Genomic DNA, 26,043 nt, shown 5'->3' with positions numbered 1-26,043 from the left:
TTCTGCTGACCTTGGACAACTTTCGAGGGCATTCCATCGCTTATACACCCCATAACACAAAGCTGGAGTTCTTCGAGCCCAATATGACTCCATATGTTCAGCCGCTAGATGCTGGTATTATCCGCTGCTTCAAGGCACATTATCGGAATGCCATGTGTATCCGTGCACTTGATCTCGATGATCTTGGAGAGTCTGAGATCTTCAAGCTTGATCTCCTTGAAGCTATGACTATCGCTCGTGATGCTTGGGCAAATGTCAGCAGTGAAACAATAGCAAACTGCTGGAAACACACTGGTATAATGCCTGACAATGCATCCGAGTCACAGTCTACCACACCATCCAATGATTTCCAAGATGCCTCACTCCTCAAGTCTGCATGGAACCTTGTTTGTGACTTTGCCTCAACAGACAAATACATGCTTCCAGGGATCGAACAGGCATTGCAGAATCTGCTTGGAAACCAATATGCTGATGCTGACTGGCGTCCTGCTCTTATGGCCGTTATGAATGCAGAGAATGACGTTGGTAAAGCACTGGAGGCAGTCAATCAGTTGGCTTCTTCGTCACAGTCAAAAATGAACACACCTCCCACCCAAATTGCCCCCATTCAACAGCTCCAGACAGCAGAGATAATGTTGAAGGACCATCTTGTCGAATTGAAACAATGAAATCGCATGTTTGGTCCCATTCCAACCATTGAAGAGATGGTTAACTCTATTGCAGAAGAATATACTGAAGATCTTGAGGCGATGCCAACAGATGAGGAGATTGTTGCTGCTGTCAAGCATGATATTGCAGTAGAAAATGGGGAAATAACTGTCATTGACGATGAGGAGGAGGAAGAAGAGGAAGAGGAGGGTGAGGAAGAACAGACCTTGATAACTACAAGGGAAGGATTTGAGCTTATTCAAAAGCTGGAGGCATTTTGTGTTTCACAAGGTGACCAGGGTGGATTAGTACCACAGCTGAGGAAGTTGAGAGGGGCATTATTCAAGGAGATGCATGGAAAGCTGACCCAAAAGCCACTGACAGCATTTTGGGGAAATGACGACGTTGTCACATAAAGTCACATGTCACATCACGTGCTATTTTGGTTCTGCATAAATCTATAAATGCATACAGTTTTGGTGTCTCCCGACCATATGCATTGTGAGATAGTCAACTGTATTCGGTATACCAACCAAGGAGGTAGAATATTACCGCTACTGTTTGTGCTACCAGAGAGGATCCGGACATCCCTCGGGATCTAGGAGGACTCTAGCATAACAAGAGTGCACTTAATTATCTACTGATATCTCCAACTAGATAATAGGCCAAGCTCACGATCAACTTTACATTGCTGGATAGGACCTAAGGTACGGTCAGAGGCATCAAGGGCTGCCGAAATCTGCAGTCCTTCCATGGGCGCTTTAAGAGCTAGTATTTCCAGTGCGCAGTGCCGGCGCCGGCGACGCAAGCCAGTGCCGGCAATAAATCCATGTCGCACGGCAAATCATCCCTCTCAGAATGGAAGCTAGCCAGAAAATTCTTAGTATATGCGGAGAAGTAGTACCCAAATTGAACCAAGCAAGAGAGGTCAGTACTGCAGCAAAGGCCAGTATCAGAAACGGTGATGCTTCTAATTGTGGAGGAAGGTCATCGCCCATCGCAGGGACGTCGTTTGGCAGTAGTTAAGCGTTCTCCAGTTTCGGAGAATGCAGATATCGAGGCAGAGCACACGCTTGGAACATCATGAAGGATACGCCTTGGCGAGAATGGCTGCAGCGTGTCAACGGGTGTGCACAGGGCCCTTCGTCCTCAGTAGCAGACACAAATCCTCGCGAGCAACGGAAGAAGGAGATAACCAGATCACTTTCTTCAGCACGGATAAGCACCGCAGGTACGGGTCGCTCCGACAAAAAACTCGAGGGCGAAAAGAAAATCCGTGGTGTGAAACGGAAGGTCAAAAATTGTTTAGTGCTTGCCACCATCTATCTGATACAAAGGCTTTAGTTCGATGCCAATGAGCAACCTGTTGAACATGAAAAGAACGCATCCCTGGCACTGCTAATCCAAAATGAAAAGCGACGCCAAAAAGACGACAGCAGCTCCGCCATCTGGAGACGGTGTCGTCAATATTCGGAAGGCTGTAAGATTCGCAAGCAAAGGCAGAGGAGGTATTGCTCTCGGTAGAGAGTCGTCGGGCGGGAGCACGAAGCGCAAATAGGGTGCAAAAAGAAGATGATCTGATGACTTTTTATATTTGTCCTACACCTACTACCTGAAAATACTTATTCGTGTCGGCTCGCTAAGATATGTCCAATAAATATTAATATTTTACGTGAGTTATGCAAAATGAGTACATAGATACATCGCAGAGCGACTTATCCATAAACGAAGGAAATGAAAAAAATGAACGGTCTATACAGCGCCTTTCAGGTTATCCGGGTTGGCCTTCCCGTCGTCAATCCACTTCTGTTTCACTAGTTTGTCCTTCTCCACAAGATATGAGCGATAGACGAGCTTAATTGTCCCTTCACTAACACCGGCAACGGCACCGATGTCTCTCGTGGACTTTGGCTTCCCAAGCAAAAGACAAGTGAAGTATATAGCTCCGCCTGCAATAGAAACAGGACTCCTTCCATGACCAATGCCCAACTCACGCGCGGCCATGATAATATCGGAGCATATGACCTGGAAATTTGGAGGAAGATCCAGGTGGTTGCAATAACGCCCGACGAGGGACTCTGGGCCAATGGACGGTGCTAATGATGGGTGTGTTGCCGAGGCTCCAACTGTGAGATTGAAAGAGTGTTCAAGAGATTTATAACACTGCCCGAGAACTTTCTTCGAGACACGCGTGAGATCACACATCTCTCGGAACGTTCGCGGCACATGCGCCTGTCTGCATGCAATGAAGATACAAGCTGCGATGATAGCATCCGTAGGTTTGCCCCGGAGAATTTGTCCTTGCTCAGCGTGCTTGAAAATTTGCTTGGCAGTATCGCTTACGACTTTCGGAAGAGAGATCTGGTCACACCAGCTAGAGATGTCGCGGAATGCCACCATAAGATTTTGCTCTTGCCGCGAGCCTTGTCCTCGGGACTGGGCGCGCCGAAGTTCTCGAGAGAGTCCGTTCCTGCCATCCCTGAAACTGATCGCCGTGTCCAGCTGTTCCATGCCCTCCATCAACGGATCGCTAGCCGCACCGACACGAGATGGATCATCATCTCTTTCGTCATTGGCAAACGTCTATTAGATCAAAAATTTTCAATTTGTAGAATGAGAAAATACTCAGAACCGGAACATACACGCCATTCACTCCGGGTATCTACAATACGGTCGCCCAGTACCAATCCACAAGTACGACAAACGAGGTCGCCGGAGCTAAACTCTTCAGCGATCTGAGGGTGGGGGTCTTTGCATTCGGGACAGATGAGGCGAACAGCGAGGTCAGGCAAGAATGTCGGCGGTGGTGGTGCTTGAAACTGTGCGAGGGCAAATGCTTGGGCGAATACTTGGGCGTAGTCCATATTTTACACGAGTTTATCAAGTACACGGTTGAAAGCGAAAGACAAGACACTGGTAGGATTATAGAAACCTACTGCAGCAGAAAAGATGATATTTCTTATACAGGCGTTGCGTCGTTGTGCCAGAGACGACGAGGAGATGGTGGTTTGGAGGCGAGTCACGGTGAGACCGAAGGCTGATATAAGTACCCTTTCAGGACAATCACATGCTCAATGTTTCAACTTGGAAGGGAGTTGATTCAGATGAATCCTTTGGCACTTCTGGGTGAGATCAACTGAAAATGCTGCTGAAATGTTTGAGTTTGTTGGAGGTTGCAAATGATTTATACTTCCAGTTACTCAGACTCACATGAGTCCGAGCTGCATTGGATCCTTCCTCTGCCCCCCTCCAACTCTTCCTTTATCTATGGCACGGACAACTTCTTCCACCTTAGATCGGTGATCCCCATGGCTGTATGCTGTGAGGAAGCTTGGCCATCGGTCTTAGTCTAGAGAAAACCCCGAGCCGGAGAAATCGAGAGATGCTTTTCCAGATTTTGTGCATCATTCTCCAAAGGGCCATTACAGCACGTGGGCATTAGCAGCGCAGATTCAGGGCGCCACACCCAGTTTTTATCGGGGGAGACAAAATTTCATATTGGATCGTAGACGAGTTAGGGCATTTGTAAATTTACTACCACTAAAATAAATAGCACGCTAGGCGATCTGATACCAGTCCCAAGATCCTCGAGTTCGACCCGTCCATCCATACACATCATCTCTAGGCCAAACCAACACACCGAGAATATTGAGTGGGTGCTCGTGGTGGGTGCCAGACCTTGATCTGCCTTGCTCTTTGTCTGAGTCATTTCCACTAAACGAATGCTTCAGTCGCAGGCTTGTAAGTATCCTAATCTGAGTCAAGCGGTCGCTTGTCACATCAAGAAGAACCACCGCCCCCGCCCTTCTTATTCGAGGCCCACGACATCTCGATGATCAAAATACATACCCCCCTCCAATGAAAAGCAGCGTTTAGGGTTTATGGAGGGTCGCCCTGAGCCACAATCAGGTCGCATAAACCGTATCTGCGAATTTGCATTCCCAGAAAAAAAAAAGACACTTGATTTAGATCTAGCATGCGAAGAGAAGAAGCCCAAGCCCAAGGTACGGAAAAGTCGATGGTGTACCAAGGAAGCCAACAGACGTACCTACAACTGGAAGAGTCTGTCCCAAAGTAACCATGAATTCATCTATCTCGAACAAAACGACAGGGATGAGGCAGCGCCGAGCCTGTAATATATTCACTCTAATTCTTCGTTGACCAGAGCTGCCTTTTACGTGGTCCTGCGGGACGGCACGCAGTGAACCGCCACCCCCATGACCAATCCAAACATAAGAGAGAAAGCAAAAAATGCATATACGTATTCTGTCAGTATACAGTGGGTGCCCAGAAAGGGGAAAAGAAAGAAACCTGTATACGAAAGAACGTCCAACAAATAGATAGGGTGGATACAAGAAAACAATGACAACGACAGCAATAACAAAGAAGCATACTAGACAGCATCTGAAGGCGATGGGACATTAAAACCCAGTCTCTTCCAATCCCTCGCAACGAAATTGATACCTTCAAGATCCTCCAACCACACACCTCGACCTCCACAGCTATCCCAGACAGCTCTCCAAAACAACATCAGGTCAATGTCAGGCTCGAGGCCGCTCCGAACCTTGAGCAACCCGGGACCCATGTCCCTGACATACCGCAAGGAAGGGAACGCATCGCGCCTCAGTAGGCTCCGCATCTGCTCAATCAGCAGCCAATTCCCTCGCCCGATGTCACGGACTCCGATAAGCTGCAGCCGCGGATGAGACGGAAGGAGTACATGTGGCGCAATCCAGTCTGGGCTCTCCCAGTTCCACTCAGCATCTGCAGAACAGATGAACTCGGTCATGTTCGGGAGAAGCGACGCAAGGATCGGCCGCACCGAGACTGGTTGCGTGGGGGTAATGTAGTGCTCTTCAAGGATATTGGATGACGAATGACCGAGTTCCAGCTGGTTTATCTTCGCCCCATGAGCGGAGAAGAACGCAAGGAAGCCGGGGGAAGAGTAGCTGAAGTCAGGTGAGATAAGCGATAGGTTGCACAGCGCCGGAAGGATCCAGGTGGAGAGAAGCTCAAAAGTATTCGAGCAAAGCGACGTTTTGAGGGTCTGCAGCTGAGGAAGATAGAATGTCTGCGTGGGAGTTACAGGTGGTGGTGAGGAGATAGCAAATGACGAGCGCATGGGTGCATAGAAGTGCAATTCAAGGAAAGTGAGATTGTGTAGAACAGAAAAGAGAGGTATGGTAGGAGTCGGAGACGCTTCGTACGACGTCCATGACAGACGACGGAGGTTGGTCGGTAGCGACTGGAAGAGGTCATCAGGCGTGCATGTCTCCTCGAGAGGAGAGTTGACGGAAAAGACGGTGAGGCGAATGGATCGATGGTCCGAGTAGATGGCAAGATCAGGCGAGGCGTCGAGGATAATACGGAGATGCGAAGGGTTGCACTTGTCCAACGTCATGGTCTCGATGTGGAGCCTCCTAATCCAGCGACCGTGACCCTTGCCTTCCGGTGTTTCCAAGGTACGAGCGAGGAGTCGAGCATGTCCAGCACGATTGACCCAAACGAACTCGTACAAGAACTCAGTCGCCCACTCCCTCCATTGCCTGCTGACCCTGCATAGAGATAGCTTTTGATCCATCGTCGCATAATACGACGCTAGTCGCAACTGAGTGACATGGGGTGGATCCAGAAACGAAACGGGCCGCGAAGTGTCGAGGGGGTCAGGGTAAGAACAGGTCGCAAATCGGATGACAAGCATCCAGACCTCCGGCGGAAGTTCGGGGCGTGTCGTCGTACGAGTTACAAGGCATTCGATTGGTTGGAAAGCCGATGGCTTGTGTTGTCTTCTCCGCTGCACAGCGCCACGCAATACAAACCCAAAGGAAGACATGGTAGATGCTACAACATCAAGGTAAGAGAAAGGACAGATCTGAAAGGAATGTGTTCCTCACCAAGATATGACAGATGAAAGATGGGATCACTGCTCGAGAGGATGGTATCTGGTATTTTGTTGAGACTGATACAGATGTGATATGAAAAAAAAAGATATGGGAACGCTGTTCTCTGTTCTGTGTGTTTTTAGAGACCCCTTGGGGTTGGGGCCTTCGGTTGCGGCGGTTTTTTGGTTGGTTGACTTGGTTGTCGGGGCCGGGAACCCTTGTTTGAGGGGTTTTTTGGGGACGTTAAGGCGGGTTCGGCGGGGGTTGTTCTTTGGGAAATTCGGCCCTTGGCGGTTGTTGGAGGGGGGGGCTTCGGTTGGACCGGAACCCTTTGGGGCCCCTTTTTGCACGGGGTTGGTTTTAATGGAGTTGTTCCGGGCTGTTTTGAGTGTTGTGCTCGCTGTGGATAACGGCGAGCTCGCTGTATGCAGGGGACGCGGTGGTGGTTCGCTACCAAGAAGGGAACCGGGAGTTTTGGGACCGGGAGATATTCCCACGACTGCGGTCACCACGAGCGTTTACCCCGAAAGGACTTAGCTAATTACCCTCATGGTCGCCTATTTTCGTATACTTTCGGTCCTCCCTTGAGAATTCCTAATACTTCCCTTTCTCTCTGTGCTTCCTACCCGGCTTTCTGGCTAACAAGCCTCTATTTTCCCCCAGTGAATATAAGATCATTTTTGGACACTGAGCGCCTGACATGGCGCTATGATTGGAGTTCTGATGCAAGTATGATATCAGAAGGTTCTTTTGGCCACTCCGGGCATCTTGGTAGACGGCGACCTAGTGGTACCATGTTGATTTTTGTGCTCTTACCTCTTTCTTCGCCGATTATTCACCTACGGAAACGACTCACGAGGCTACAGTGGGGAAGAAAACACTATACGCTGTTCTAAAACCGTCTACGGATTTCGGGAAGTTTCCGAAGGCAGTGCTTAGATGGGGTTGGAATTCAGCTCTTCATCAATTCGAGCGGGAGCTGCCTGTGTATGGATCCGATTAAATCGCTGAACATGAAGAAATTTCCCCACTACAATTAGCAACGGGTGCCTTATGTCGTAATTCAGCGTTATATTTACCTCGATCCTGTCATAGTTTCTCGTAACGCCTACCCCCTCGCTGCCAGCCCAAATTTCCGCAAAGTTGAATGGGCGTTGATGGACGACGCTGTAATATCCCACGGCAGTCTATGCTGTTTTGACAGCGTGTACCAGAAAACTTGTTCGCGTAACGATGGACTGTGGAACAGACGATGTACATATTAAATTGGATCTGATGACATGGTAAGCGAGCGACTTTTACGATACGGTAGTACGCACAGATCAAATGCAATAGAGTCTTACCATTTTGGCCGCAAGGCTAATGCTGATAAAACAGCCTAAGGCCTAGGACGTTCTCCCACGAGTTCGTCGTAACATAAACAAGGCAAGAGAGCTCACAGTGAGATACTTGCCTTGTCTATCATTAAACAATAAGCATTACTAGCCTAGACCAGCCGTTTTCGCTTAGAATGTACTCACGAACCTGACTACAAACCATCTCTTCATGAAGCAGGAAAATGAATAATAATAAATGATAATCTTCGCTTTGAGTGGGAAAACAAGCATATCGTTATTCAGCCATTCTAGGGCTGAATGGTGATGGACGTTAAATGACATCTCTCGGAGTCGGAGTTCAGAGTCAAATCGCTGAGAATCAGCAAACATGAAAATTGGAATATGCGGGGAGAACGGACGACGCCAGACGATGAATTCCTCACAGTCCAGCTTGATAATAAATTCACCTTGATGGCGGTCCATAATTCCCCTAGAACCTCTCCGGAATTCCACTGAAGAAGCCCGCGCCAAGAATATCAAGGAAAAAGGCTGAGGCACCGAGGAGGCCGAATAAATCAGAATGGGTTCACGACGAAGTTACTGTGAAAGAGGGGGATACGTGTACAGACAAACCACGGCCCATAGATGCTCTGAACGAAGAGGTAAAACGAGGTAAAATGTCAGCAGTGGTGCATCATTTATCATGTCCGGTCCGAAGAATCTGATCCGAATGGACCAACAACCTCGGACATTGCCAGACAACGTTGTCTTTCCCTATGACGTTCTACAAATCAATCCAGTTTCCCCCCTCAGTTTCTGTGCACAGGACGAGCCCCGTCACCCAAAAACTTGAAGAAAAAAAATTGTCGTCGTCTGCAATAAATCCAAGGGGACGTATTACGAAGAAGACGAAATATAACATTATGCTCCGACCACGTACAGATCAGCCGGCTTATTATTTCTCCGAAGCTTCTTACTGAATAATTGATGGTTTGCTTCTCACACGAAGAACACTATAATTGCCAAGTCCTAGAGTCCAATGATAACCCGATAGGGGCCACACGGGAAGGTGGCAGTCGCTGGGGATAAACGGTCAACTTGGCGGTCAAGAATAGTCGACGTTCGATATTCAAGCTATGATATAAGATTGAAGCCTCGAGGCTTATTCATTGGATTTCTTACACTTCGTGGTATTATTAGGCTTCTGGTACGATATACCGCCAATATTCTCGAGAAACCTATTCCCGGCCAGGCTGGCAAAGCAACTCCCCCTTCCCCCAACTTTCCTGGTAATGCGTTCAGGCGAACGGTGCGGAGCTAATTTTACTATGATATGTCTTTCTGCTATAAATGGCCCAGTAGAAATAGTTGGGAGGCCCGCGATCCTTTCAACGCTGACCATCGACGGGACTAACCATTGATGAACGCTAATTTCTTCGTTCTAGCTTAATGTTCTCCATGTTAAATCCGAAGCTCGTTTCGTTCCCTCGTCTGCGGATGTCCGGCAATCACGCTTCAGGATTCTGATGTCATGAATCCGAGTTCCATCCGACTATTCTGAATGCCAGCACGTCTGGCGTACTCAGGTTGCCGCATTCTCGCTGGCGTCAGATAAAAAACTAACCCGCTCTTCATAGTACGACGCCAAGTACAGATATCCGGATTCTAAGTCAGTTATTTTTGTCTGCCGGACCCATACTTCGTTCATGTAATTAACACTCGGCATCTGTATCACTTACAGGTTGCACGCAATCGCATGACGAAAGTTCTAAGGAGTTAGTTCTATCTATAAGTACGTAAACAGATGTGACTTGAACGATGCTGATGTTCATTCCTTAGATGTCACATTATTCAGCAGGCCGGCACTCTAACATACCAGAACGCTAGGATTCAATGTATCCAAACCCTCGTGTGCCCCACATCATATAATCGTTGCGTCGTACCATCTCGGGACCCCCCCAGTGTGCCATTACGAGGTACTTATCCTCAACGTCTTCGCACAGTTGTCTCGGTAGCTTATCTGAAAAGTGTCCATGGGACGTTTCTACACAATATACTTTCGTAGGCGCGACCTACGCGCTGGGTCCCGACCCATCTGGCCGTGTTCGTCCTACATCAGCTGCGCCGACACTACGATCCGACCCCCGGCATCCACTTTGACTAACCATCGTTTTGTGTCCTTTTAGCCGTGATAATATATTGCTCTCATTATACGAAGATGATGGCACACGTTTTCGGTCTTCCTTTACTTCTGCAACAACCTTGTTTCGTGGAATGTTGGCGCGCGAATGCACAAACCAGGCTGATCTTTGTTTAGTCCACAGTTTGCCAGCTATCCTACCGAAATCAAGATGAGTCACAGTGCACCCGTTCTTTGCATTCTCACGTCGCCGTGCCAACTTATACTTCTCAAGATCTATGAACAATGACCTCCGAAACACTTCCTAAGGTATGCTTAGCCGTCTCGCAGCATCGTTCTAGGCTGATGAGCGTGTTACCAGGGACGTTCTTCACGAAGAGGAGTACCGTTAGCCGGCTGGAGGATATGCCCGATTCCACGAACGTCGACGTTCCGAGCATAAGAGCCAGGCATCTAAACCATCATTTTTCCGGTCCCGTTCTGCTACGATATTGACGCTACCGAAGGTTGCGGCCTCCTGGTCAGCAGATGCTCCCGACGCTGTAAACTGTGACACCCTGCGCTGTACGTGCCTTTCTATTACAGTATGCGATGCCGTTAATTAGGAGTGACATTTTCATTCACTAGGTACGGCTGGCAACCATCTTGCCTCTTGGTGAAACGTGTACATGTGCGCCAGCCGGTTTTCGTCCGTTCAAGCCCTACATCGAGTTTAGTCCATCCTCGTGGCGAAAAATTTGATGCTTTGCTTATACATATTGGGACGTTCCTTTGTTTCACCAAGCTCTTTTTCCCTAATTAAGTGATATCATCTGTAGTTTTGGACCGTTCTTCCTCCTTCCTTAATTTTCAACCCCCCCGGGGCCTCCGGCGTAATTTATCACCTGAAAGTACACGGTGCCGCGAAAATATCTACGTTCTGACCTCGGGGTTGCCGGCCGATGCCTCATGTTCATCGTTGAGTGTTACTTTTTTCTGTTCAAATGTCAGATGAGAGGATCCGGGGCAAACCGATGTCAGCGTTGCTATGGAGCATCCCATCAGGTATACAACTATTGGTGCTGACCCCCGCACGGAGAAGACAATGTGCTACTGATATTTGGTGTCTAGATTATGCATGTTCCGGGCACTAATGACCTAATGCTCTTTTCCTGTCGGCTATAGACTCAAGGGAAGAAACTGAGGCATTGGTAAGGCTAGGATACGCTTGCCCTTCAAACGAGGAGTATATACCCCAAGTCGAGCATGGAGAACAGGCTGCAAGTACAATTACCTATAGCAAATATTCCGCAGTCGTCGACTACATATCCATTTCGACTTCCTTGGATATCGACAGATATGACATGCATTGGCGACCAGCAATACAACCTAGCGGCTTCTTTTAACATTTAGATGTCGGACCGAAAGTATACATGGCCAAGGCCAATGGTGACGCGAGCTCGAGGACCGCGATAAAGCGTGGCAGTTTAGGGACGCCAAAACCGACTTGGAAAGTGCGTTCATCGTATCAGATATCGCGTATGAAACTCGTCCACGGCCGGACATTGTATTTGCCCATGCTGACTGGTAGCGGGAGATTTCGGTCAGGAGACGTAACCTTCAATGTCCCTTCTGCTCTTCCATACTCATCCGTAATTTCTTCAGGGTGGATATTCGCACTAGTCATCGGTGCCGAACTCTTTACGCCGTTTGCTGGGAGCAGAAAACGTCACGCGTAAGATATATATATTGCCTGGCAACATTCCGGAAGATGGTCCTTTGCATTTCCCAGTAAAGGCGTTTCTACAGAAGCATGCGTACCCTAAACAAATATCCCAGGAAGTCGTGGCTGATATTATCTGGTAGTGGTGAGTTCTCATTTCCGCATCCATGCAGTTCTCGTATTCTGACGCCAGAGTATAGAGACCGCTTTGCCATGGATTCCCTGCGAAGTTCGTGCCTAAGGAGGAAGGGTCGATGATAACCACTGGCCTCATTTCTCGGTGCTATTATCATGTCCTGTCATTTGGTAGATTAACATCGGACTATCGAAGGGAAAGTTCCCCCCCATGGGACAAAGATACAACAGGAAATGAGTATAATGATATTTATTCAAAAAGAGGTGAACATCTGATCATACAGCAACCGACCGGGCTGCATATCGCACGTATGGCAGTGCGCACGACTATGCACAAGATGCTGTGTACTTCAACGCTCGGCAACGGTGTTCCAAGACCACTGTGTCTGGTCCAGTGAACGCCGCGATGACGGGCTCCTGACTTGGCTTGGTGATTTCATCCTCGAATTCCTGATCTTGTTGATTAATTTCCTGTTCTTAGTGCGTCCGCGTCGGACTCACAGCCTGCAGTTTCAGGTCGCGAACGAACATTCGAGTTCCTACGAACCAAGACAATAATGAAAAGCTGTCCAGATCCCCCCCGATTCGACCTTTGCTGATGAGTACTTTTTGGGACATTTGGTGAGTGGGTTGCTGGGTATCCAAATTATCGTGCAAGGTGAGTCATTCGATGTCATAATGCAGAACGGGTGCGGGAAGGTGCTGGCTTCATGTCAAGGATATTGGTAATAATATTGCTGTTGCCTCCGAGACCGGACTCGATAGGGCGGAATGTGACTCGTGGAATTTCTCGGACCCGGGCGCTGTTATGTGTACATGCAAAGCTATCACTTAAACACACTCAGGTTCGTATATTCTCCTGACTGGAAGCGCAAGTTTATAGGGTCGGACTGATGCGAATTGACGGGAATTGATACGAGAACCATTGTACTAGTAACAGAGGTACACAGAATGGCCTCAAGTCGATGAATTCAGATTCAGCCGTATCTCTGACTACGAATACCAATATCTGAATAATCAAAGGATAAAAAGAGAGTGGTGACCGTGTTATTACCCATATGCCGGAGCAAAGTTCCGAGAAGAGAGTGATGCGCCAGCGGCGGCCCATTCAACGGGTGATCCCTTCCCTTAGAATTGAAGGCCGAGCAGTAGAACAGAGGCCGACCTCGATGCCAATATGATTTGCCCCACGACCTGGACATTCGAGACTGATCGTTGGCGTTAGACCCTCGGGCCGATATGTCCCACAGACACTGTATAGTGTTCTACTTGGCAATTGGGAAGCAGCAGAAGCCTGCAAGTGACGGCATCCCCATCGAGAACTACATTTCATCAAACCGTTAGCATTATTATTCCCCCAATATGCATTTGGGGATCTCTGACTTGGTAGGAATGGCCCGATACCGAGGTCACAGTGGACCATCAGGTGGTTCCTTGTTGAACACTGTCCGCAGATAAGTGATGGCTTCGAATGGTAATCCTGCCAGGAAGATTGCGAAAAAAGATTGAAATACGGAAGCAGGAGAGGAAAACAACCACAAATATCTGCTCTTCATCACTGACAGCTGCTTCAGGTCTTCCAAATAACACAGAAGCGAAGAATACCGCTCACGTCGGTATGTCCCCTCGTTCCATGTCATAGCACCGTTCTTGGGAGACAAGGCATGCATTGTTCTAGGCACAGAGGAGCTGTAGACCTGTTTTTTGCGGTTAGTCTCAATTTGAGGTGCGTTTCGAAAGTATACGTACCGCTAACCTACTTGCTAAAATCTTGGTGTTCACATATTTCAGGCGTTCGATCGTAGTCCAAGAACTGAGCTATTCCACGACTGGGGATGAGCCAGCAACCCAATATTCCTCAAGAGGTCATCGATTTTCACATCATCGGCAGACTATCCCGGGACCATAGGGCGTTGAGAGCTTGCGCCCTGGTCTGTCGTGCATGGCGCGTTCCCGCTCAAAGCCGTCTCTTTTTCCACGTCGAACTCGGCTGCCCACTAGAATCGGATATACCGAATTGCGGTAAATTTTGTCGCATCCTACAATACTCCCCTTCTCTCGCGCTCTACGTTCGAAGTGTCGAGCTGGCTGATGGAAGGGGTAGCGGGAAATGGATGACCAGCTCAAAGCCGAGTTTATCCGCAATACTTCCCCAGCTCGTCAACCTGATAAAAGTCGAGGTTAGGTTCAATTCATTGGAAACTTCGTGGCGCGACGTCTCCACCTTACAAGACCCCCTTCGTCGACTCTTCCAGCAGCCGCACGTCGAAGGGATTGTCTTACGTGGACTTTCCAAGTTGCCTGACTGGGACGCGCTTTTCGGAATGTTGACAGGCTGTCGTGCCGGCCACGTTAGACTGTATCACGTCACTCTTGATCCGCACACAAGGTCGTCTCGTCGTCGGAACGGTCCCGCAATTCGACGCCCCAGATGCACCATTGGTACGTTCGACGTAAACCTCACCGCCGACGAAATGGAGGATTTCGCATTTTGGGCGAATAATCCTAGATCGTGTATGGATATCTCTGGTCTCCGAAGATTCTGTTATTATGGTTTAGCAGTGGAGGAGTTTGCAACGTGCAACAACGTACTCAATGCGGCTGCCTTCAGTTCGCTGGATACTTTCGAACTGCGAATCGAGGATCTTTATGGTACGTTCTTCTGTTCCTCAGATTTTTTCATCCTTGGTCAAATTTTCTTGATTGTAGCCTTCATGACCGCACCCAGTTTTGTGCCTCTCGCTATAAGTCGCCTGCGCCACTTTCAGATCACCTTGGAGGATGCTTTCCAAGACCAGGCAAGGGTGTTGTGCAACTTGGTACAGTGGTGTATCCGGATCTTCGAGAATGCAGGGCAGAACACCATAGAGGCGGTGACCCTGTCATTCGCGCAGTGGGGAACCGAGCGTCGGGATTTAGATCAGCAGTTGGCCGCATGGAACGCTCTCGATGCGATGTTGATGCGTCCTCACATGCACGGCCTTCGTCACGTTACTCTCCTCTCTGATAGCGAGTTCGCGGATTATCGGAGAGCGGCACAGGCTTTTTTGAGATCTCGAGCGGATGCTATGTTCCCACTGCTTAGGGCTAGGGGAGCATTACGCGTCGTATGAGGTATGTCATCTTTAATCATCGTAGAAGAAGGATGCTGATTCTGTCTGATATAGGATCAGGCTCGTGTTATACACGCTGGAAACCTCGGATTGTATCTGTTTACCGATGTATCATTCAATGCCGGACAACGTCTATATCAGAAACTGTTCATATGTACATGTAGAAACGAGGTCGTTACGCCGGGGGAAGGAAGTCTGCTTCGATTTAAATGTACCACTTTATTTGGTTTGGGAATAATTATATTTCTGTATATATTACTTACTGCATCTCCTTTTTCCTTTCCAGCTCGATCCAAGCCTTCGTTCGAACTCCAGTCAAGCGGTCTTTGGGGTATAATGGAGTAAAAGCTCTGTTGCTTTTAATCGCAGCAACGCTTGCTTGTTCAGCACTAAGAAAGAACTTGCAAAGATATGTAGGTGGGTAGGTGGGTGGAATTACCATCGCCGATCGACGGACATCATCTAAATAATTTCAACTGTGCCAGGTTCAGAGATATACCTAGGTCAAATCAGATCAAGTGAGAAACAGAAGGCGACTGAAGGTGAACCCAGGCCACCAAGCAAGATGCGCATGGACTCCTATAGAGCTACCTTGTTAGAAGAACCCAGTGGCTAACTGAAAGGTCCGTCTTCGTTGTGGCTTGAATACCAAAAACTCCTGTAGTCAAGTGGGGAAACCTGAAGGTTTCATCATGCTCTTCAGGGCTACGATGAATTCGCAGTAATTGAAAAGACTAGAGAATGCGAGGGGTTTTATAAAAAGGGTACTATGGTCCCGGGAATCAAGCCTCTGTAAGAGGTTTTAGGTGTCAGTAGGATCTGGGCTGTAATTCCCTGACAGATGATTGTTGTCATAATGAGACTTGCCCTACTGGATTGCAGGGTTTGGACCGCGGTAATTATAGCGGAAATACAGCGCATAAGGCGGCATAAAGGGGATCGTCCGTGCTGTAGACGGGCAACTCTGTTCGTAACGTCAGAAATGTATATGAAACGGCTCAAGGAAGGAGGCAGAGAAATCACATATTCCCCTCTTTCCACATGCATTAATGTGAAATGGATGATATGGAGATTTGAAACACCAGCATCTCAGCATGGTAGATAATTGGGATCTGAATTCTGAGCCCTTGGTAAAGCCTATGGATCTCCTCCGAGGTTCCGGAAGGAATACGCCTACTTAAAACTTCTTGTAAACCTATCGTAGCGTGAATTAAGTATTTCAGAGACGCAAAATCCTAAACACCCCATTTCCATGCCATTTTCAATGACCTCACTACCGGTGCAAGGTCCCACGTCATGTACCAATTAGCAATGGCTGCATTAAAGGAGAAACCTAGTTTATGAAGGCTTCCTTATCGTGTTGAGTACTTTCGCCGGTGACCGGTCGATGTGGGGCGCAAATGGGGCCATGAATCATGAGAGGCGTTAGAAAGCCCGGTCAGAGCTTAGCAAATGGTTCAGACTGCGAGGTGGTGAACTAATTTGCTCCAGTCAAAATGAAATCAAAATCCCAGACGCTCCATTTTGGCCTGTGCAAATCCACCGCCACCCCGCAGTGTATGGCGGTCTTCAAAGGTGAAAGCTTAATCACGTGACGGCGACAGGTCGCTTTCTTCTTTCGTCACTATTCGGTCAATGCCGGGGACTCTTGCTTTGCTGCCACCATCGTCTCGTTTGGATGCAATGGCTTCCTCAAGACCCTTGCAATACAGCCGCGACAGAGACTACAGAAAGCTTACACTTGGATTATGTCCCTCAGAATTGTGAAGGATCAGGAATTCGCAAAGCAAGCTGTAAAATGCTCATATCTGAAATACCATAAACACTTACTTTTCAGCCGCGGACCAAGGCCCACAACCTACATATCATCTGCCATGATCTGTTAACCTCGGCGGCATTGTGCCGGTGCATCGACTCGTTTTGACATCGCAATCGCGGTGGCGAGCGACTACGGTGCTGGGTTACTTGAAAACCCAAGGCCGCATTTTCCTGTTCGTAAATTTTCGCTCGCTCGCATCTATTATCACGAATCTTATTTTTTTTTCTCAGATGTAGTGTCCTATCCACGCTGGTGGCATTGCTTTAGTACTCTGAAGACAAGGGACTGCTGATGGAATCCGTGGATATGGATGTCGCAATGACTATCAGGACTGTATCATTATATGTACAGGTGCGCGACATACTGGGGTTTTCGGACACAATATTAACATTACAACTCAGATACCACGCAGCGTGTCTTACATCTGTCCTTTGGAGTCTATTCTTTGACATTCTAATCACCTTCAGAAATCGCACCGCCCTCCATGATGGTGGACTTCGGTATGGTGATCCCTTTTACTTCTTTTCAGGTTTCGATGATACCCATAGACATTTTAGCAGGCTTGACTATCATTTGAACTCATTGCCTCAGTCATTGCACCAGTTCTTACCACAAATATCTAAATACCACGCCCAGAAATCTTGAAACTTTCAAGTAAGAACGCCTTTCTTGTTCCTTCGTGTCGTTTGACGGTCTTTGTGTAGACTTTTTGTTTATGTACCTCCTAGTCTCCAATATCGCCAGACCTCCGATATCAGTTCTCCAATATAGCCCATTTTTCAAGTCTACGGATCTCACGCCAAGTACAGCAGTATCAAAGAAGTAAGGTTGCAACTCCATTCGATGCGTAGGATGCGGTCCATCTAGAAGCTGTTATAGCATTTGATCGGCATTAGGTTGTGAAGTCAGCAGCTGTTTGAGATGAGTTTGCCGTGATGAAGGAAGAAGAGACAACGAGAGCTCGCTTAAGCGCAGCGGTGAAATATCGGACTTTTCCATGCTCAAGTCGATCGTTGAGGGTGGGATGGCACGCCTCCTGGACGGAGATGGAGATTTCCCGAAATCGAGCTGTGTTGAGATTCGGGCTGTATTGAAGATATGTTAAGGGAAGCACTGCGGTTTGTTTTCTGGGTGATCACGGTCACTGTTTCGCTCTCGACCATCATCCTGAGAATCGCGGCTTACGAAAGACCATAGCGACATGCACGAAGGACTACAGCCTCCGGAATGTTATCCATACCCTTCAACGATCCATATCAGCACCGCGATACACATCTTTCTCGCCTATGGTGCGGAGAGAATATGGAACAGAGGTTGATAATCAGAAGCGACGGCAATCTCGCGACACTCAACCTCACCGAAGACCGCGTACTGTGAATCCACCAACAATTATGCGGTACCACGCCTCGATTCATAGATTCAGTGTCCAGCATGATCCCAATAGTATGGGGCGGTTCATCGTTCAGCATGATATGTCTAGTCGATCTATGTCGGGTATGAATACCAGAAACACGCGATCAAAGTTGGCAGCTCCTTGTTCGCTCGCTTCTAGCGTGGTAATGTTGTTCTGGATTGACCAATGGATGTGTTAGAAAAGTGATATGGCTGTGGCCATTCACTGCCTCCTTGCGCGCCTCGTTGAGCCTTCAGGCCCCATAGGCCCGGCGTCCGAGATAGCAGAACGATCTCACTCCGGACGGATCGGTCGTTCGGAACACTCCGTACATCTTCACATCTGGCAACGTTAAGCGGGCGGGATTCAAAGTTGAACGTATTGGCAATCTTCTTTTCTCGTATCAAGAAACCGGGCGATTTGAATCGCCTGCGGTGGGGGTATTGAAGCCAGGGCAAACGGCTATCAAACTTTACCCTACTAAATAAGTACATACCCTCGTTGCTACGGCTTCTCGAGACCTGCAGAGAGGGTTGTTTTGTTTTACGAGGGAAACCATTGGACCGACTTCGGAGGTCTATTGTGACCGACCTCAAGTTTCTGGCGTATCCAGATGCTTTCGGCGACGAGTCGGTCGAGCCTGCAGAGGCAGGCCTATCAAGTGCTTGTTAACAGTCCGGCAACAATGCTACGGGCGCCTGGGCCGATGACCTACGAACCGTGTTCCTTGTTGCTCCTCGGTCATGCATTCGGTTGGCCAGTTTCATACACGAGCATCATGGCGTGGTACTGAAAGCGGGAGCGATAGCAGGTTTGGTTGTATCCCCCAGCTAATTGAGCTGGGCTGCGATCATTGTCTAGAACAGCCGCGATATTGTGTGGGGTAAAACTACAGCTCTATTGGATTACCTGCGTCGCAGGGCCGACCCCATGTTCGCGCCTATAATTGTACTCAATTCGTGGCAATTACTTGGTTCTCGGGAGATGGATATCGGGTGCAGAGGCTGCAGTAAAGTGCAGCGACCATGAGGCAATTTACATTAGGCCTTTGATCACGGAGTTGCGGTCTTTACCACTGCCAGAATTTGGGAAGGATTTCGTTGCCGCGAACATTCGAACATCATTTCCCCTGCTTCCACGTTCCGTACTTGTCGTCATCGTGAATCCCTTCAGCCGATTAGGACAAATATGAAGGTCCCTGATTCTTACCTCGCCGGACCCGATCACCGCTTTTTGCACGTTTTCATTCCGGATCTTGGCTACAGTGATGTCAATTAGATGCCGGAGTCACTATTTATGTTGGTCGTTGCTTTCAGTCATCGAGTATCAGCTCTATTAATTCCACAAGAAATGCGCGACCCAGATACGAGGTTCGAATGCAATCATCCCGTTTTTGGTCCGCTATTGCAACGCCCAAAAGATGATTGAGGAGGTTCGTGAGTCATTTACAAGACACGTTTATTCTTGACTCACTTGCGCAGCAGGTTCTATCTGCTTCCAATCTTGGTAGCCGTTGTTGGTCCACCTTTACTCCTCCTATTGATGCGACTAGGCAAAGGCCACTCGGTCGAGACATTGTTCAAGCGCCTATGCGCCATCTTGTTTGTACAATTGCTAGTGAAGCTCGGGGGATCCCGAGCTTCTCCCATTTCCGTAACCTTGTCTTGGCACAACTTTCGCTCGCGGACCTGGTTTCCTTTCGCGGTGCCCGTGACGAAGCAAGTAGGAACCAAAGGTCTTCTTGCTCTTATCACGACGAACGGGTTCCAAAGATGCCCGCCAAGACCATCGTCAAGTCGGGTATACATGTCGTTTGCCATGGTAATCTAGGTATCTTGGGTTTAGTTCTTTACATATGTTGTAGCTCGCGAATGAAACTTCTTTACGGGGGACCGGTCTTCGTTTTGGCTGCCGCCTGCTAACCAAGATCCATCCGAAGAGGCAGTTCATTCTCAATGTTTCGTTTCGTCGTTGGTTACCGCAACGTGGTGGTCGATAGTTTAGTTACAGAGACGCGTTGCTGGCCAGGTGCCGTCACCTCCGCCCGAGAACCATCAACGGCATCGTGATCACCGCGTCCTTCAACATCTTCGTTGCAATAGTTCGATCACTAGTGGGCCTCCCCCCCCTTCCCCCTTCATTAGCACGGCTATACTTAGAACACCAGGGAAACGGCTGAGCAATGAAGAAATTATTCACACTATCGTTACAAAACTGTACACTTTTTACATTCCTGGTCCTACAGGGATATTGAAACTCCCACAAAAGTCCGAATCATAACAGGTAAAGCAAGAAGTCGTCCACTGGGTAAACAAAAAAAAAAAAGTACTAGAGATACAAGAACGCTCAAAAGCTATGATACAAGGGGGTAGAAGTGTGATCATCAAACGTTGTACTCTGCAATATGCCGCATAATCATCAAGGATGCTAAGCATTCTGGTACCAAAAAAACTGGGGTGAGTATCGAACCGATATAGCGGGGGGATGATCTGGAACTGACCTGCTGCAATGTGACCGAACGCTTCGTCGATAGTAAGCGTGCAACCCGATGAACCCTCATAGTGGGGTTCTCCCGGTACCTTCAAGCTGTAATACGCGACCAAGTATCCGCTGGTATTCGTGCACTAAGATTCAGAAAGGGGGGGGGGGGGGGGCGCGATCAATCCATGGCAGCCAAGGACAGATGAGCAGAAACAAAACATACAGTCCACTCCTGGCCCTCCTGGGTCCTATAACCCCAAATATACTCTTGCGAATCGGACGCAACGAACTTGCGCGGCTTGTATGCGCTAACGAACAGTAAAATCAGGAGACGCGTCACAACCATGGGAGAAAAACAAAATGAACATACCCTCCATGATTCGAGATCTTCGGGAGGTACTTCTTCATCGGTACGCTCTCCCTCGACGAAAAGCTGACCGTCCCCAACGCGTTATTCGGGCCAAAGTCCAACGCGACCACCGCCCGCGGACACGAGCCCTGATACACCATCGCGCTGAGGTTATAGATCATATACGCCGTATGGGCAGAGTCCCGGGCGGTGCACCGATAGCTGAACCGCATGCGATCATGGATATCGATAAACTCGGACCCAGTGAGTCTCCCGCTCTTGTCTTCGAGGAATATCGGCATCCCATAGAGCGTCATGATGAATGAAAAGAGAACAGGCGAAAGAAAATAGTGGAATGAGGAAAAGATGGCTGTGGTGTGGTAGGGTGGATTTCCCATTACATATATACCCACGACGCGCCAGACGCGATACCCGGCGAATTTGACGAGGAATTAACGCTAGGCCTAAAAAAGCAGGAGTGATCCGCCGAGGTGAGGGGCGTGCAGACCTTCGATCGTGGAAACAGATAACGGGGACGAGCCTGATGGTGTGTTTTTGGCGACCAGTTGGTCGGTGGGATGCATCGTGGCATCGATGAACCGGTTCACATGACAAGTGTGTGCCCTAATAAAGGTACATCTCTTTTTTCACAGCACGTTTGCGCTCTTGCAGTGACAGACAGAGGTAAAAAAGACGTACGATGGGGCTAAGAATAATCCCATTTCCCAGGACAGTCTCATCTCGAATCCAACTTTTTACACACAGCCTGATATGATGTCGGTTCAATATCGCCTTTAACCGTGAGCTCATTCGGAAGCTTCCGACTACGGCTCGGACACCGGGGGTCAAGGTAGGTTGGAACCTGTAAATGACTCTGCGTTGCAGTCAGAACATCATGAGGGCTTCGAGTCGAAGGTGTTAGTCCTCGGATATATTGCAGGCTGTTCAAAGAACTCAAAAACGTGCAAACTCAATCAAACAACAGAATGAAAAGAATTGGGGAAGACAGTCTCGACATCACAACCTGTTGGGCTAGTCCTCGTGAATACGTCTTCGTGTTTCCAGTAAAGAATACACCTGTACATTTTCATCAATCAGAAGCTCGACTTGATAATCAACTGGGAATCTGACCCTCGTTCTTCGCAGGAAACCTCTTCAGGGCCAGTTTTGTGGGCCCGTCACGTCGATCGTATGAGGTAAAAACTTGCCTGCCGTGGGCGGTCCCGCTCGTCCTATAGACAGACACCCACATGATAAGAACAATGACAAAGTCCCACGGCATGTACAATGGCGCTGCCGCGCAGTACAGCAATAGCCTCTCTATGAACATTGTCGGCTGTAGCTTCCAAGGACACTGAGCAGGACGATGGACATCGTTGCCCGAAAATCAAGGCGTTCGTTGTGTGGCGCAGCTCTCGTGTTGATCGGTAGAGGCCAAAATAAAATCAGGGAAATAAACCGCCGTTGCTAGCGCTGTATGGGCATCATCATGATTGAGCATTGGTTTGAAAAAACCAATGAATGGATCACCTTTGAATAGTTGCTAATGACGATCAGCAAAATCGGGCTATACTGTCCCCGCTGACGTTCGTTTCGCATCGCCACCTTGGATTGAAAGTAGCGCAGCATAACGACGACCAAGCAACGCTGACAAATGCAGGGACTCGGACATATTTCGCGCCGAGTTCCCGCCGTTTGTCAGGGAAGGGAAACGCGAGGTACCATCGACAATCGTCCGGGAAGAAGATCGGTCTCCCCGTGTAGGGAATGCGGAGACGTACCTACTTACTGTCTTCCGGTCAGGGTTACGCACACCGACCCCCCCTCCGCGTACCTTGTTTGCGACTCTCTTGAGTATCATCCGATAACACGCAGAGCCTTCCATCGGCCACATAGTCGGTCGGATACACAAGGTCTGGGTGCTCTACGCTAATCTGTCAAGCTTTCGAGAAATCCAGCACAGCAGAAAGTCGCCGGATCATTGCTGGTAACTGACACCCAAGTGCTGACCCACTTTCATCCGACCGCGGACCCACGAAACTTGTACGGTGTGCATTCGGGAATCGGTGACAGTTGCGCAACTCGTCTGACTCGGGCGTTAGCGAACATCCAGAATCACACACAAAGATGGTTTCGCGTACCTTGAGATACGTCCTAAAGCACGATGCTCTTGGTATACCACTGAATTTGCGTTGGTGAAATTGACGAGGGGCACGGTTACTCATCGGGCCTTGAGGCAACATCCTGCAAAGATTTCTCTGCTCACCCAGATAAGCGGATCCTCTGTAGCGTCGGGCCGAGATTTTGTAACTTGGGACCTTTTACTCTGCTGCGACCATGGCATCTACCGAGTTATCTTAATAACTTAGAAAAAAAAATACATGTTACAACATTGAAACATTCAAAGATTTGCTATGGGATGGTCTTTGACACGGCCTACGACAGGGTACCGTTTCCTAGCCACCAGCTCAGCACCCACACCGCAATAAAGCAAGCTACTCACAGAAAGAATGCATGCCAATCATCGAGAACCTTCATATCCTTCGCATCCAGCACGCTATAATCCGGCACCGCATCCTCCACCTTCAGACTCGACATGCCCAGCCCCCTCGATCCATCTTTTCCGGCAAACACGCTGTATGACTTTCCGGGCCCGTACACGTCGCCCTTCCTCGTGACATCGAATACCGTTCCTGGGGGATGACGATAAGCACCACCCCCCCACCAATGGAATCTCGAGAATCGCCTAGGCTCTCTCACCTTTGATGGAGACATAGATTGGCTTGGACGGATCCGAGCCATCATACTGGCGCAGCTCCTCCAGGGTGTAAGGGTCGTCTTTGGGAGGCGCTAGATCGTCTTTTGGGGGCTGCATTATTGTTTTTAGTGGCTCTTCTTCAGCTTGAGTGGGCGGCGGTGGAGGCGGCGACGCAGTTGGAAAGAGAAAACGATGGCCGATAAATGCGATAGGGATTGCGAGCAGGAGAGCGTATGTGGGGAAATTGGAGATGGTGGAGAAATCGACCATTTCTGTGCTAGCCATACATTTGAAATTCGGCATGCCTAAGATTCGATATCACGTGGAAGGGGTATTTGTTGTTGTCTGTCATAGGCTTCGTGGCGCCGCCTCCTCCTTTGCGCCTCCCAGTTGCGTAAAGGGAAAGTCCGAATCGGAAGACACAGAGTAGTCTGTATCATAACGTATGCATTTATTTCATCTATTTACATTAGAATGCCATACTGAGTGCTCCTGCAGGGGGGCTAGCTTTTTTTTTTTCTATCAGAGCTCCGGACCGTCATTCTAGTTGAATTTCTCGGCCCGGGACCCGAAGCGCGTCTGTGGGAAAACGCGGGAATTTTTTTTTGTGCAATTGCCATGAACATGCTTCGGCTTAGTTTTTCCCTTCGCCGTCTGCGGAGACCCCACACCCCCTATGCCTCTTACGCTACTGCAGCGGCCGAGTCTCCATCTCTCCGTCGTACAGTCCGTGTCGAAAATCTCCCGGAAGGATACAATGTCAGCGACATTGTCGACACTGTAAAAGCCAACCCGGCAGAGGCGATAATACCCGCGAAAGATCATCTCCTCGTCCGGTTCTTTGATGAAGGAACTGCCAGGTGCTGCGTCGAGGCTAACAAAGAGCTGTCATTAAAAATCGACGATTCGACTTCACCGGCACTAGACACCCAGACTGTCGCCTTGCTCGCGAAATACAACGCCTCGCGCACGCTACGGCTGCTCAAACTCCCAGAGAGCTTCACCGAATCTCAATTCAACGAGATCCTCTCCTCGTGCGGAGGAGTCTCTTCGGGCCTTGACAGATCCGAAGGGGGTCTCACCGAAGTTCAGTTTTTGGATGTACACCAGGCGGACAAGGTACCCTTCCCTTTGAAACATAACGCATTCTTGTGCGCTGAAATTCTTCATTTGACAAGGCGCGGATTGAATTTGCCAAGGCTGGAACCGCGCCGAGGTATATCGAAGCCGAGCACCTCAGTTATCCAGAGTGGTACTCGAAGGACGATACGCAGCCCAACCAAGAACGCCTCGTAAAGATCGAAGGCATTGCGGACCCGCAGACCCTCCAAATGTGCATTGACTGGACCGACAATTACAACGAAATTGCACCAGCGTCATTCATCACGGCCCGTTTCGTCAACCAAAAAGTCAGTCCCCCCCCCATCGATGGATCTCTCTTCTGTTATCTAACAAGCTCTAGCAAATACTGGTTTATTTCGCAACATCGACATTGGCTCGACAATTCATCAGCATATGCGAGCCCTTGGCGCAGGAAAAATGCACCATGTCTTTGCAAACCTCAGATCGGACTGTCGCTCCTGGTGTACTCACCGCCCTCGGCGTTGGGGCACGGCGAATAATAGCTTTTCCCTTCACCAAAGACCTGCCAGAAGAAAGGCGACTAGCACTGGGACGCTTCTTATACCGCTTTGGCGGACTACACTTAAAGTAACTCCCCCCGCTTTTATAACCCCTTTTTTTTTTGCTCACTTGTTTTATGCAGGGGTGTCATGCATACTGAAGGACAGTTGATCATTCCCTTCGCCACCGTGGTCGGTGCTGCGAACCTTGTCTATCCAATGTATCGATATCCGAAAGGAATGAAGTTACCAGCCGAACTCGATGGTCTTCAGCCAACCTTCGTTGGAACTCGTCATTCGTAATAGTTGCATGTTTTTTATGTGCGTAATACAAGTCTATCTGTACCTTGAAGATGCCGCACGAAGACACTACAATAAAGAAGTCGTATTATAGCTGTGGCATATCAGTATAGACTTTTGACTAAACCTAATCATACACCTCTCAAAAGCGTTGAGGATGATCTGAAGAGCATCGCGCTTCGATGGAGCCGGCCCGGTCCAGCGTCTATTATTTTTGCTTTCTACCACAAGGACAAACCTCCCCCTCCAATCTTCTGGGTACAGCCCTGGTGCAACTACAGCTTTGACACCACCAACTCGACTCCGATTTACTCGAGCAAGTGCAATCGTAAGCAGACGTCATTTCTTTGCCTTGTCCTCATTCCAAGTATTACGACGAGGAAAA

The 26,043-nt window shown here is 48.8% G+C and overlaps 12 protein-coding genes across 12 annotated transcripts; 6 read left to right on the top strand and 6 right to left on the bottom strand.

Moving 5' to 3' along the window:
- Positions 1 to 1,731: 1,731 nt before the first annotated feature.
- On the top strand, positions 1,732 to 2,172 carry BT62DRAFT_999430 (uncharacterized protein; the record flags this gene model as incomplete). Its single annotated transcript, XM_043190812.1, has 2 exons — positions 1,732 to 1,941; positions 1,993 to 2,172. 2 exons carry the CDS (start codon positions 1,732 to 1,734, stop codon positions 2,170 to 2,172), a joined length of 390 nt encoding a protein of 129 aa, XP_043045246.1.
- Positions 2,173 to 2,289: 117 nt separating this feature from the next.
- On the bottom strand, positions 2,290 to 3,647 carry BT62DRAFT_959646 (TFIIB-domain-containing protein). The gene is made up of 2 exons (XM_043188511.1): positions 3,291 to 3,647; positions 2,290 to 3,231 (listed from the first exon to the last, which is right to left on the bottom strand). The coding sequence occupies exons 1-2, from the start codon at positions 3,510 to 3,512 to the stop codon at positions 2,401 to 2,403; spliced, it is 1,053 nt and encodes a 350-aa protein (XP_043045245.1). The 5' UTR covers positions 3,513 to 3,647; the 3' UTR covers positions 2,290 to 2,400.
- Positions 3,648 to 4,955: 1,308 nt separating this feature from the next.
- On the bottom strand, positions 4,956 to 6,250 carry BT62DRAFT_925923 (uncharacterized protein). Its single transcript, XM_043184907.1, has one exon. The coding sequence runs from the start codon at positions 6,227 to 6,229 to the stop codon at positions 5,042 to 5,044; it is 1,188 nt and encodes a 395-aa protein (XP_043045244.1). The 5' UTR covers positions 6,230 to 6,250; the 3' UTR covers positions 4,956 to 5,041.
- A 388-nt stretch (positions 6,251 to 6,638) lies between these two features.
- On the top strand, positions 6,639 to 10,010 carry BT62DRAFT_999427 (uncharacterized protein; the record flags this gene model as incomplete). Its single annotated transcript, XM_043190811.1, has 12 exons — positions 6,639 to 7,046; positions 7,318 to 7,515; positions 7,571 to 7,784; positions 7,819 to 7,841; positions 8,341 to 8,508; positions 8,901 to 9,155; positions 9,292 to 9,345; positions 9,389 to 9,432; positions 9,484 to 9,515; positions 9,588 to 9,621; positions 9,686 to 9,857; positions 9,912 to 10,010. The coding sequence occupies 12 exons, from the start codon at positions 6,639 to 6,641 to the stop codon at positions 10,008 to 10,010; spliced, it is 1,701 nt and encodes a 566-aa protein (XP_043045243.1).
- A 261-nt stretch (positions 10,011 to 10,271) lies between these two features.
- BT62DRAFT_999426 (uncharacterized protein) lies at positions 10,272 to 11,704 on the top strand (the record flags this gene model as incomplete). Its single annotated transcript, XM_043190810.1, has 4 exons — positions 10,272 to 10,295; positions 10,348 to 10,368; positions 10,424 to 10,550; positions 11,379 to 11,704. The coding sequence occupies 4 exons, from the start codon at positions 10,272 to 10,274 to the stop codon at positions 11,702 to 11,704; spliced, it is 498 nt and encodes a 165-aa protein (XP_043045242.1).
- Positions 11,705 to 13,258: 1,554 nt separating this feature from the next.
- BT62DRAFT_925918 (uncharacterized protein) lies at positions 13,259 to 13,825 on the top strand. Its single transcript, XM_043184906.1, has 3 exons — positions 13,259 to 13,439; positions 13,502 to 13,549; positions 13,615 to 13,825. The coding sequence occupies exons 1-2, from the start codon at positions 13,295 to 13,297 to the stop codon at positions 13,516 to 13,518; spliced, it is 162 nt and encodes a 53-aa protein (XP_043045241.1). The 5' UTR covers positions 13,259 to 13,294; the 3' UTR covers positions 13,519 to 13,549; positions 13,615 to 13,825.
- A 1,249-nt stretch (positions 13,826 to 15,074) lies between these two features.
- Positions 15,075 to 15,489, bottom strand: BT62DRAFT_925917 (uncharacterized protein). The gene has a single exon (XM_043184905.1). It carries the CDS (start codon positions 15,376 to 15,378, stop codon positions 15,196 to 15,198), a length of 183 nt encoding a protein of 60 aa, XP_043045240.1. The 5' UTR covers positions 15,379 to 15,489; the 3' UTR covers positions 15,075 to 15,195.
- Positions 15,490 to 18,041: 2,552 nt separating this feature from the next.
- On the top strand, positions 18,042 to 20,217 carry BT62DRAFT_999422 (uncharacterized protein; the record flags this gene model as incomplete). Its single annotated transcript, XM_043190809.1, has 10 exons — positions 18,042 to 18,311; positions 18,436 to 18,582; positions 18,638 to 18,781; positions 18,824 to 18,934; positions 19,010 to 19,080; positions 19,133 to 19,307; positions 19,497 to 19,580; positions 19,633 to 19,959; positions 20,013 to 20,118; positions 20,177 to 20,217. The coding sequence occupies 10 exons, from the start codon at positions 18,042 to 18,044 to the stop codon at positions 20,215 to 20,217; spliced, it is 1,476 nt and encodes a 491-aa protein (XP_043045239.1).
- Positions 20,218 to 20,531: 314 nt separating this feature from the next.
- BT62DRAFT_881231 (uncharacterized protein) lies at positions 20,532 to 21,295 on the bottom strand (the record flags this gene model as incomplete). The annotated part of the gene is made up of 4 exons (XM_043182659.1): positions 20,532 to 20,584; positions 20,649 to 20,772; positions 20,853 to 20,937; positions 21,000 to 21,295. The coding sequence occupies 4 exons, from the start codon at positions 21,293 to 21,295 to the stop codon at positions 20,532 to 20,534; spliced, it is 558 nt and encodes a 185-aa protein (XP_043045238.1).
- A 147-nt stretch (positions 21,296 to 21,442) lies between these two features.
- On the bottom strand, positions 21,443 to 22,308 carry BT62DRAFT_999420 (uncharacterized protein; the record flags this gene model as incomplete). Its single annotated transcript, XM_043190808.1, has 5 exons — positions 21,443 to 21,602; positions 21,659 to 21,684; positions 21,742 to 21,919; positions 21,995 to 22,055; positions 22,110 to 22,308. The coding sequence occupies 5 exons, from the start codon at positions 22,306 to 22,308 to the stop codon at positions 21,443 to 21,445; spliced, it is 624 nt and encodes a 207-aa protein (XP_043045237.1).
- A 1,071-nt stretch (positions 22,309 to 23,379) lies between these two features.
- Positions 23,380 to 23,853, bottom strand: BT62DRAFT_882365 (cytochrome b5; the record flags this gene model as incomplete). The annotated part of the gene is made up of 3 exons (XM_043182700.1): positions 23,380 to 23,434; positions 23,482 to 23,671; positions 23,739 to 23,853. The coding sequence occupies 3 exons, from the start codon at positions 23,851 to 23,853 to the stop codon at positions 23,380 to 23,382; spliced, it is 360 nt and encodes a 119-aa protein (XP_043045236.1).
- Positions 23,854 to 24,135: 282 nt separating this feature from the next.
- BT62DRAFT_263279 (uncharacterized protein) lies at positions 24,136 to 25,790 on the top strand. The gene is made up of 5 exons (XM_043180287.1): positions 24,136 to 24,179; positions 24,235 to 24,855; positions 24,915 to 25,145; positions 25,199 to 25,446; positions 25,502 to 25,790. Exons 2-5 carry the CDS (start codon positions 24,355 to 24,357, stop codon positions 25,659 to 25,661), a joined length of 1,140 nt encoding a protein of 379 aa, XP_043045235.1. The 5' UTR covers positions 24,136 to 24,179; positions 24,235 to 24,354; the 3' UTR covers positions 25,662 to 25,790.
- Positions 25,791 to 26,043: the final 253 nt, after the last annotated feature.

Source organism: Guyanagaster necrorhizus (genome assembly GCF_019112545.1).
Source record: "Guyanagaster necrorhizus MCA 3950 unplaced genomic scaffold BT62scaffold_2, whole genome shotgun sequence".
Taxonomy (NCBI): Eukaryota; Fungi; Basidiomycota; class Agaricomycetes; order Agaricales; family Physalacriaceae; genus Guyanagaster; species Guyanagaster necrorhizus.
The sequence above is the reverse complement of the archived record's forward strand: the minus strand, read 5'-3'. Positions and strand labels throughout refer to the sequence as shown.